The 11,833-nt window shown below is 37.6% G+C and overlaps 2 protein-coding genes across 2 annotated transcripts; one reads left to right on the top strand and one right to left on the bottom strand.

Annotated features, from left to right (window-relative positions):
• The first annotated feature begins 644 nt into the window (after nucleotides 1-644).
• Nucleotides 645-3,792, top strand: LOC126786145 (trihelix transcription factor ENAP1-like). The gene is made up of 2 exons (XM_050511883.1): nucleotides 645-1,736; nucleotides 3,371-3,792. Exons 1-2 carry the CDS (start codon nucleotides 833-835, stop codon nucleotides 3,382-3,384), a joined length of 918 nt encoding a protein of 305 aa, XP_050367840.1. The 5' UTR covers nucleotides 645-832; the 3' UTR covers nucleotides 3,385-3,792.
• A 1,886-nt stretch (nucleotides 3,793-5,678) lies between these two features.
• On the bottom strand, nucleotides 5,679-9,891 carry LOC126786148 (protein LIGHT-DEPENDENT SHORT HYPOCOTYLS 10-like). Its single transcript, XM_050511885.1, has 2 exons — nucleotides 9,227-9,891; nucleotides 5,679-6,018 (listed from the first exon to the last, which is right to left on the bottom strand). The coding sequence occupies exon 1, from the start codon at nucleotides 9,813-9,815 to the stop codon at nucleotides 9,261-9,263; it is 555 nt and encodes a 184-aa protein (XP_050367842.1). The 5' UTR covers nucleotides 9,816-9,891; the 3' UTR covers nucleotides 5,679-6,018; nucleotides 9,227-9,260.
• Between the last annotated feature and the right edge of the window lie 1,942 nt (nucleotides 9,892-11,833).

The raw sequence follows: 11,833 nt of genomic DNA, 5'->3' as shown, positions 1-11,833 counted from the left end.
TGTTGTTCAAATGTCCAGGTCGATCTCTTGATAATATCCATGCTGCAATTCAGTCAGAAAAATCTAGCTTCCTTACGACTTCATTTATGTGATTGATTCCTAGATTTCTAAATTCTGATTTCTTAAAAGGCATTTAGGGGAGTGAAACAGAAAACTCTGTTTTTACAAGCCTTATCTTTGTGAGTTTTGGTTTTAGCCTTATCCCATGTATTCTTTTTATAACTAAGATAAGGTGATGTTCGGTAACGTTTATATACATGGAATTACATAACATTTCTTACCTACATTATTCTAATTATAACAAAATACACTGTGAATATACAAGGAAATATTCTCCCGTAACAAGAAGTAATCTGGCTCAAAATCCGACAATTTAATGACTCGGATCAAGTCCAAAACCAACGTGCAGCTTTGGATTGCTGAAACGGAACCATCAAAATCCAATTTAAAAAAGCTTAAGGAGGTGGAACCATCTGATTATAGTAGAAGTAAAATCAGGTTCTTACTTTTGTCCCATGGGGAAAATCCGAAAAGTAACTTTTTGCCCGTGTAATATAATCAAGAACGGTAAAACAAAAAACCAATTATTCCGGTAGGTAATTGGGAAGCGGACCGAGCCGAGCCCGGTAAAATAAGCCACGCACAAAAGCAAAATAATGGCATCGACTCATGCGCTCATCCCGGCGATCTGCCTCCTACACTCGCGGCTCATTCGGCCGGCGCTCTCCCTCCCACCGACGCAACCCCCCTCATAACTCTCTCTCTCTCTCTCTCCTCAAAACCAACCACAAACCCAAACCCCTCTCCCTAATTTTTCCCAGCTCCGTCCCCGATGGGCGACCTAACGGAATCCCTAACGCCGTCAACCGCCACCCCCAATTCCTCAAACCCTAGGCCCATGCCGGTCCGCGAGGACTGCTGGAGCGAGGACGCCACCTCCACTCTCATCGACGCCTGGGGCCGCCGCTACGTCGAGCTCAACCGCGGCAACCTCCGCCAGAAGGACTGGCAGGACGTCGCCGACGCCGTCAACGCTCTCCACGGCCACACCAAGAAGACTCACCGCACCGATGTGCAGTGCAAGAACCGAATCGACACTATCAAGAAGAAGTACAAGGTCGAGAAAGGTAGGGTTTCTACAGGCTTGAATTCAACCTGGCCTTTCTTCGACCGGCTTGATTCTCTGATCGGATCCAGCGTCAAGAAGCCGTCGCCGTCGCTCTCGCCTTCCCCGCCGGTCGCGGTCCCGCTCCCGCTGGCGTACAGGAAGCCGTCTCCGGCGAGGCCGGTCGTCACCGCCGTCTCGCTGCCTCAGAAGAGGTCGGCGTCCGCGGCGGCGCTGAACGAGGGGTTCTTTAGGATGAACTACTCCGCCGTGGCTGCTGCGGCCGCGGCGGAGAACGACGACGACGACGAGGATGAGGAGGATGAGGAAGATAACGACGACGGAGATGAGGAGGCGGAGGTGGAGGTGGAGAGGGAGAGCGACGGCGAGATTGGCGGCGGCGGCGGAGGAGCAGTAGGAGGAGAAGGGTTGAAGAGATTGGCGAAGGCAATAGAGAGGTTTGGGGAGGTGTATCAGAGAGTGGAGGCTGAGAAGTTGAGGCAGATGGTGGAGTTGGAAAAGCAGAGGATGCAGTTTGCTAAGGATTTAGAGGTTCAGAGAATGAAGATGTTCATGGACACACAGGTCCAGCTGGAGCGGATCAAGCACGGCAAGCGGCCCAGCTCTAATGGTGAGCTGCCGAATCTGTCACCTTTCTTCTCTATGTTATAGAATTGTTGTTGTGATTTGTTCTGTGGAGAATCGATTTCGTTAGTTTTTTGGGTTTGTTGGATGATTAATTATATGCTTTAGTTTGAGAATTGAATAATTTATTGGCTTAAATAGATTGGACATTTGTGGTTTGAGCAATGCTTTACATGGCTGTGTGGTGTGGCAATTGTATATAAGTTCATTGACTAGCTAATACAGCTTCACTACGACTCAGGAGATGTGTTTGTACTGATGTCAAAGGGTTTCGTTTTAAAGCACTTGTTAATTAAAAATCTGTGTCACCCTGCTTTAGGAACTCAAATAGGGCTCTTAGTTGGGTACCAGTAAGGTCCTAGCTGTTTTGTGACAAAAGAAAACGCAGAGAAGTTGAATTTTCTTTTGCTTATACATACTCAATACTCAAATTCTGTTAGTAAGCCCAGGAAAGAGTTCGATAGATGTATTTGACATCAGGACTATTTGATCATCTCATTTGTTGTTATCTTACCCACCTTTGGAGATGATCTGTCTCGCTTGTTTTATGATAAATTGCTTGTCCAATTTGAAGAAGTTGTTGTCTCTTCTCTGTTTATAGTCTAAATGGTTTTCTTTATTATATATGTAATTACAAGGTTAATTTTTAGATTGGATTGAATTGGCTCGGAATTTGCTTACATCTTGGGATATCCTCGGATAGGTGCAGGATGCATAATTCATTCCCTCTTAGTCTATTAGCTTGTTTGCTGTTTTGCTTCATCCTTTTCAATCTGAATGTCTTCAACTAAAAATTATCTGCAGTTCATTTTATGTCCAGGACGTGATAATATGATTTTATGTTTATTCGATTTGCTTTTATTACAAGTCAAGCTTCTAATGTTTATCCTCTTCACAATATTTTCTTTTAATTCTTATACATCTAAATTAATCGGCCTTAATTCACCTGTTCTTGTGTCAGAAAAAGGTTTTGGAAATGGGACTTAAACTTATTGAGGTACTAATAACTGATGCCTTGGAGACATTAATATTTATCCTATGATAAATGTTGATTATACAAGAAAGCAGTTTGCTATCTGAGAAGAGAGACCTGAGCATTCCTCAGCACAAACATATCTTCCCTGTAGAGTCCAAATTAAGGTGGCTAGGGATTGGGATTCAGCTTGATCACTCTATATGGCATTCGCTTACATCCTCTTAGTTTTATAGTATGATTCATGATAATAGTTTTGTTTGTTGAAGTTCAGGGGATGTTAAAGTCTGTAAATTGAGATGTTCACAGCCATATATATTATATAGTAAAAGCTTTCTGATGTGAGAACTTACAAGACAACAAGAAATGAGTCGATGTTGAAATAGGTCATAACTCAAAAGATGTGTTTTAAACGAGGTTTTAGAATTTTGCCATCAGTAGGAAAACTATTGAGCATGCCATTGATGAAGAGTATCATTAAGGATTGATGTATGTGAGTAGTAATTCACCTACTTAAGGATTACTGTTTGACAAGACTCTCCATTATAATAAGGACTAGCTTGTTGATACTCTGGTTTGCATATCCGTTCCTTTGCGTTGTTGTGCTGTAGATTATCTGAGATCAGTTCTGTGGTTCTGTTTTGCAGATATTTATAGCTAACCATGTGCAAGAGAGCTGTAATGGTACATGCGAAGCATATGTAGTATCTTCTTGATTAAGTACATATTGTTCCAGCTGATACTGGCCTTAGAAAAAGCTTCTGGCACAGCACTCCTAAGCGACTTTGGTTCTTCTTAACATGGCTCTTGTTCCTTCTACTTATTATTTTCATGTTGGGTCTGTGGCAGTTGTACTTAGCCTCAGACTGGTCCAATGAACTTGCCTTTTTTCCGCTGTAATTTTTTAGCTGTATTTAAGAACAATATGGTTTCTTCGCAATACAGAAGAGTAGGCTAGGGAAGTGATGCATCCGGGACAGCATGGTTTCAGCTTTAACATGTAGTTGGTAAACTAGTAATACCACCAATGTTAGTTCCTGTTGTTAGATATTGCTCAAGCCTGTGATGATTTGTACCTTCTTTCCATTTCTTCTCTTTCTCTTACAGTAGCATAACTAGCATTGGTGTTTAGAAGTTACAAATGCTTTGTGTAGCTATCAAATGTCAATGATCTCCAATTTAATAATTTTTTTGAAGAATTATTGAAATGGTTATTCCTGATGGTAAATTGACATTGCCTGATGAGAGTGACACTGAGAATCCGAGATCATGAGATGATAACCAATTCTCATGGCACCATCTGCCTCTTGGGTGATCATAACTGTACATGATTATGTATATGCTCTTTTAAAGCAGTTGATAACTACAGGTCTACTACATTGTACATGTTTATATGCCTGGAACCACACTAACTCATGAAGTAAAACTAGCTTTACCTCTGAGTCTCCGATATCCCTATGTTTCTCCATAGAGAAAATGTAGTACGTTATAGTATTTTTATCACTGAACATTGACTTCAGAAGTCAGAAGTTACAGCTTGGGGTCTTGAACAAAGTTAAATTCCAGAATCTTGACTCCAAGTCCAAGATTATCGCTTCCAACTAAGTGTCTTAAAAGGGGTCAAACTTAGCCCTTTGGTTAGCCCAAGCCAAACCAATTGGTGGTCCCAAATTAGATTTAAAAAAAAATCATGTACAATTGGGTTGTGTATATAAAGAGAAGTGTCATAATATTAATGACATAAACCTCTATTTACAAATATAATTTGTAAAAACATTGCAATTATACATAATTATATGTATAGCTTGGATTTTGAATATGACTAATGTACATTCATGTTGTTATTTTTTTGGTCTAAAATCAAATAGTTAACTTTTCAAATTATTTAAAATTTTAATAAAAGTTACATATATCAAAATGATCAATTATTATTTTTAGTTTGATTCAATCATGTCAAAATATTATCAATGAAATCATATAGGAATGCCCAACCAAACATACACCTTAAAAATTAGCTTAACACAAATTCATTGTAATTTGAATTAAATCATTTTATAATAAATTTACAAATTCATAAAATATTTGAAAGTGTTAAAATTTATTCTTTTCTTACTAGAAATGGTGTACTGATTTTTTAATAAATAAAATAATATTTTAAAAGGCTAAATTATAGCCATGTCCTACTGGAGATGACCTTGATTCCTCTATTAGTGCAAGAAGCTGTGAATTGTGACACTGGACTCGGAGATCAAGATTGTAAAGGTGGTCTAATGGACACTTGGAGAGTACTGTCTTCCACTTCATCCAGAGAAATAAGGGCCTAACAACTGAAGCCAATTATCACCCCTACAGGGTGTAGACAGAAGTAGCAAAACTCAGAATGCTACATCCCAAGCAGTAGCTAGCTAGCCTCCACCAAAGTCCCAAGGCTGTGTCTAAAACGACGTGGAGAAATCTCTGATGCTGTGATGCAGGCAGTCACCAATTACCCGCCATGCCTGTTTCTGTCGCCAACTTGCCATCGATGCAAGTACATCCGCCTTTTAATTTTATCTAGTGATGATGGGATTAAGGATTGGCTGGTGAAGACCGAAGAGTTCATTCATGGGGAACAGGATGGGCAGAGAGTGGATATGTGAGGATGCAAACTTGCAAAGGGATCGATATTCCTACCAAGGAAGGACTGTGGAATTTCTATAGACGTACGCTTCTTGTCGAACCGCAACTTGCCATCATTATATATGTAGCTTGCATGACAATAATTTTTTTATCCATTTCTCATCTTTCCTACTATTCGATCAGAAACTAAATTGAACAGTATTACTTGATTCTGCACCAAGATCTCGATCAGACATATATATAAATTGCAGAATATAATAGCAGTAAATTTGTGATGTCAACTAACATCTTATATATGTCGTTGAAAATATAAGAGAAACAGCACGTACGTACGATCGATCGTTCACCTGTTTTATGGGAGCTATCTGTAATACAGAGCTAGACAGATATAGCATACTGTTTGGTAAGCTTTGGAAATGTCTGGGTAATTGTACCTAGTCGAAATTAACTTACAAGATGTGTACTAGATTGATTGCAGCTACATAAAACTTAGAAAGTAATACAAGTAGGATTTGAACTAGCTAGCTAGTTGTAGTACGTGGTAGAGATTATTTAGAGCTAGGCTAGCTAATATAAGCCATAACATATTTCCACAATTCCAGATGAAGAAATAATATTACGACCATGCAATAAATATCCATCCCATGCATCCAAATGACTTTTTATATATGAGATCCTGCAATGACATCACACAAAAACTACAGTGTTAACGTCTTCAACTCTCATTGCTAATTAGTAGTTAATAGCAAGGGGTGAAGGACAATAAAATGTTTACAGCAACGACATATATATATATATATATATATATATATATATATCAGTCTCTATCAAGAGTGAAGGTTTACTCTGAAGTTTCAGAGTGAAGTTCCAATTTTGGCACACTTTTCGGTCAAATTTTTTCAGTATAAGTGATTCAATATTTAGGTATGATATTCAAGATCATCTCTATAAAGTTTCATTCAATTTGACAATGATTTGAGCTTTCAAAATTGAGATTTACACGAACGGTTCACGTTGAACAGTTTTAATTCATTCATTGATTTAATCTAATTTCAATACCTTAACGATGTCCGAATTAGATGAAATTTTGTAGAGATGATCTTGAATATCATACCTAAATATTGAATCACTTATACTGAAAAAATTTGACCGAAAAGTGTGCCAAAATTGGAACTTCACTCTGAAATTTCAGAGTGAACCTTCACTCTGGATAGGGACTATATATATATATATATATATATATATATATATATATATATATATATAACTTAACCATCCTTCAATTAATCTGGTAGTTACTTCACTACAGACCATGAATACATAGGAGCAAATACTGAAGTCTGACAATTGTACTTTATTGCAAGATATATTTGTATACTCTATCTAATTATAAGTCTATAACCATTGTGATTCCTTAATCTCAATTAAGCAATTATATGTTTCAAAAAGCCATCAGAATACATAAGCTATATGAAATATAGCAATATATATTCTATATAGATCTGACCCCAAATTAATATACAAAAGGAAATTATTGACCCGATAGACCATGAAGATGATGGGGTATATATCCAGGGCGGATTTAGGGCATTGGTGGGGGGACTAAGTCCTTCCAAGAATTTGGAAATTACTTACATATACTTAATTAAGTACATGTCATATATTCATAGGGTGTAGTTTTGCATGCTTAGTTTTGAAGTTTTGTCAGGCCCACCCAAGATCAAATCCCAACAAATATATATTTGTGTGTCTATTTTTCCAATTACTTAAAATTTTCATTGATTTCTTCAATATGTAATTAATCTATTTTATTTTCATTGTGTATTAATTTTGATTAAAGTCTTTAATCAATTCTAAAAATTTCCTTTTACAATTGACTAAACTTATGAAAATGTTAAATGGATTGTTATTTTCACATCAGCAAGGTATACATTTAATATATTATAGTTGAATATTTTATGCACTACAAATTTTTATCACTTCGGCCGATGAGGAAAAAATTTAAGTCCCCCAAATTGTGAATTCTGGATCCGCCACTACATATATCCTAGACAAGTAGACATATAGTTCCAAATTAAGATCCACAAAAGGGCAAGAAAACTGAAGGTATTGTAAATGAAAAGGGTTCGTTTAAAAGAAATTTCAATAAATTCAAATTCAAACCCACTATTGAACAACTCTCGATCAATTCAATTATGAGTTCTTAAGTTTACCAAAGATAAAAAGAATGATGCTACAGTGCTCATACAAATGAATATATTGTGAAAGCTTCCATGAGAAGTGATATTGGATGATAGTTAGGAAGTCTTTCAGTTCAAAAGATCAACTGGTTCTTATTTAAGTATGCGTCGACTGTCGTTTGAAACTATATTCTTCAAGCATATCCTATACGTTATCGTCCAGAAAAACATTGTATCGCAAATGTCTCGAGCTCCTAGTCAAATAAGGTATAGGTGTGATTGTGTGAATAAGAACGAGAGTAGGGGATCGGAAGGGTACATTCTATAGTCATTATAGGTGTATAGATCTATTAATTGCTCAAACTTTGAGTCATTAAGAAATTAAGTCAACAGAATCTGAGTTATTTCTATATGTTAACTTGCCTGGATTCTATTTATATATATATATATATATATATATATATATATCTGTGTAACTGTGTTATGTTTATGCCACAACGTTAAATTCAGTTACTCATCTACAAGTGAATTGACAAAAAAAAAATTATGTAGGAGAGACTTCAAACTTTTTGTATTTTTATGCAAATAGTAAAACTGAAAACTGTTGAATATGTGATCAATTCTAAACTAGCTAATACGTAGGGGAGCAACAAATTTAACTATATAATAGCTACCTGATGAATTGAATTCTTTTATGACCATATATAGAATCCTGATTGTGCAGAATACAGTAGAATAAGATCAACATGTGTCAAACGCTCCTTACAGTCCTAAGTCCTAACTACCTAGCAATCATGGCAAAGATTTTAGGACGCATTAGTGATTTAAGTAAGCAATCTACGAATCGAAAGGCAGCTGTGATATCTCCTTTAACAATATTAAACATATTCCACATATATGGTTTTGGTTCCACCACAACAAAAGGTATTATAATATATCGATCACTGCATGCATGATTCATATATCTACCAAAGAGATGAGAATCTATCAGTGTTGTTAAAATAATTTAGGAACATCTCAGTCGATCTCATCTATTTGCGTGGGTTAGTTCTTACTATGTGAATATACAGCTCGAATGCAGCGTACGTACGTACGTATATGCATGTATGCATGTAGTATATATGTGAATATGTATTCTACACTGTATATATGTTGTTGCTCATGGTAACTGAGGGACACCAAATCGAACAGTATCATTAAAGAACTAAATGCAAATGAAGAAAGTACAACAAGAGATGAGAAAATAGTCAATTTATTAACTGTGAGAACAAAAATAAAACAGAGATTTTGCCTATTGAGATCGATCCAGAGAAAGAAATATCATATTGGATGCCACTCAATTAATTAGCTAGTTAACTAAGTTCATCATCTCTTTCACGCCTGCAGCTTAATTGATGATAATGAGGGTTTCTTAATTAATTCTTAGGTTAGGGTTTTCGGATGAAATTGAATCTGAGTACAATGTATACTGTATTTTACTCGTTATGTTCGACATTATATACAATTCTACTCGTTGAGAACCCATTTATTGTCTGCTGTAGGAGTAATCGGTGTCTGTTAGTATAAGTTGCTGAATTACTATAACCGGCTAGCTAGTTTACCATATATAAAACAGTTTTCGGAATTCAGATTAGAGCAGAAGCTAGCTAAAAACTAATTATCACCTTTTATATAAGGACTCAAGTAAAAACCAAATCAAATTACCATCGATCGATCTGAAGAAGCCCAAGGGAACTAATCAAGAAGTGAGTTGCTTCAAACCCTTAGCCTCATCACTAATCGCCTTAAGCTGATTGTTCCTCCTCTTCTTTTTCTTCTTGTACGGGATTCCTCTAGCCTTGGCCTGACACTCCTTCACTTCCCTCAGGTAAACCCGAATAGCTCCGTTACCGAAAGGGTTTGTCTCCGGTGCTCCTCCGTGTTCCTCATACGCAGCCCTGAGACGCCCGATCAGGGCGTCGAGGCTACCCCAGGCCTGCCGGAGCGGGCAGGTGCAAGGGGCAGGAGGGTCGGGCTGCCCGAAAAAGACACAACCATGTAAGTGCACCTTGGTCTTTCCAAACTGGTCGAGGTAGCGAAGGAAGTCGAGGACGTGGTTGAACTGGCAATGGGACATCGAAACTGGAGGGGTCTGGTTCTTCAGGTACTGGCCGAAGGTGTTCCAGTCTCGCCGCTTCTGAGACTCGTAGCGGCTGAGCGGTTGAGGGTTTGGTTGTGGATGATGATGATCGGCGTTAGTGGATCGTGATGAGGAGGCCTCGACGGAATTTTTTCGTCTATGATCTCCAGACATGTTTGGGAAGAAATGGAGAATGACAAGAGGTGAAGAAAGAAAGAGAAGACAAGAGGTGTGAGAAGAATAGATTAGTGTAGTGTTGAAGGAAAAGATAGAAATCACATCTTTGGGTCTATTGAGAGGACATGTAATGGACCCCTTGAAAATGCTTTATGTTTGTCTTTTTTCTATCCCTAGCTTAGTTAGCTAGCTCTCAGACACTCAATCCCTCTTCCCTTCCCACTGGATCTCTCTCTCAATTTATGGTGACACTATCAGCACTACGTAGTATTATATTGTTTCTAATGTGTGGTATGGTACTCAAACTACTCATCATCCAAAACAAATCTAAGGAAAAATATGGGTAGAATAATTTTATGCCAGTGCCGTCATCCATGCAATTATTACTAGTTTACATCTGTAGCTAACAGTATGATGATCCTGACATAACTAGTACTCTGTTTAATTACAAATGTACAAGGAAAAGATGTAGAACTTTACACATTCATTAAGATAGATAGTGAAAATTTTAAGAACCATGCTCGATAAATGCCTCACTTTAAATAGAGAGTAATTTTACTTTAAAATTATGGCCGGGCATTGAGCCGGGACAAGCCGGGGTTGGGTGAATTTTTGACTTGTCCTGTAATTTAAAATAAGGGACGGGATCAGTCAAAATTAGATGTTTTTAAAAATGATCCCGTTAGACCCGTATCATGTTCAGGATCAGGAAGAGTTCGGAACTAAAACATGACTTATCAAACAATGCAATTATTATCTCATGATAAAAATAAATAATTAATTAATTATCATATACTCTGTTACAAGTTCAATTCTAAATGCTAATTAACTTTATATGCATATTTTAAGCTAAATCAATTACTAAATCATCAATCAAAACTATATAACTTAATTAACAATGGTTTACCTAATGGTTATAGAAGAAAAATAAACTCTTACGGGGGTTGTAGTTGTTGTTAACCTAATATTTTTTAATGAATTTAACAGTTGAGATGAAACCACATTATAATTTTAGTTTCATATTAATTCAAGACAGGACGAGTTTGAACAGGCCTTATTAAGCTAATATCGATCCCGTCCTGTTATTTCAAAACAGGATCGGGACAAGACGGGATATGCATATTTGAAACATAGATCACGTCTCGTCTCGACGAATTTAGGGACATGATCGGATTGGGATCGGGATTACGAGATGAAATGCTCGGTCCTATTCATAACATTACATGACGTCTAAATTTCTACCTAATATTACCTGCCATTAACCCCTCTGTTTGTTTCATAATTTTCCATATATTTTGCAACGGTAATTGTGTCCACCATCCTCTCCACCTCTCTCGTGTCCACATCTGCAACTTTATCCACTGCGACTAAACCTTCAACTGTCGCATCACCGTCCAAGCCCTCAACTTCCTAGACAACGTCACCCCACCCAACACTTCCATGTGTCCTACCCCCTTCACCGACACCTTCGTCTTCCAACAACCCCTCCAGCACTTCCTCTCCTAACACCCTCTTGACTTCATCATCATCGACATCTTTCACTATTGTGCTTCTGACGTCATCGACTCCCTCAGAATCCCAAGAATTGTCTTGAATATGAATGGGTTCTTCTCCCGCTATGTTATGCAAAATCTCAATCAATTTGGGCCATATGAGAAAGTGCGTTCCGATTTTGAAGCTATTTGTGTTCCTTGGTCTTCACGATCGAGTCGAACTGACGAAGTCCCAGCTCCCCATTTTCACCAATAACAATGGTAAATTGGAAGACAAGAGCTTCGGGGTTGTGGTAAACAACTTCTATGAGTTGGAGTCGAGGTATGTTGATTATTTCAAGAATGATTTAGGGAGCGGGATTGATCTGGTTTCTCTATGCAATAGAGCGAAGCTATTAAATCTGAAAGAGGCCAAGTTGCTTCTGTTGACAAGGAAATTGAAGTGGTGCTTGAATTGGTTAGATTAGATTATTCAAAGGAACCGAACTCGGTTGGGAGAGATTGTGAGATTATAAAATGGTC

Source organism: Argentina anserina, chromosome 3 (assembly GCF_933775445.1).
Source record: "Argentina anserina chromosome 3, drPotAnse1.1, whole genome shotgun sequence".
Classification (NCBI taxonomy): domain Eukaryota; kingdom Viridiplantae; phylum Streptophyta; class Magnoliopsida; order Rosales; family Rosaceae; genus Argentina; species Argentina anserina.
Note: the sequence above shows the minus strand (reverse complement) of the source record. Positions and strands in the feature narration are given on the sequence as shown.

Excerpts from the sequence above, each read along its gene's own strand:
- LOC126786145 (XM_050511883.1), top strand. The coding sequence starts at position 833 with ATGGGCGACCTAACGGAATCCCTAACGCCGTCAACCGCCACCCCCAAT.
- LOC126786148 (XM_050511885.1), bottom strand. The coding sequence starts at position 9,815 with ATGTCTGGAGATCATAGACGAAAAAATTCCGTCGAGGCCTCCTCATCA.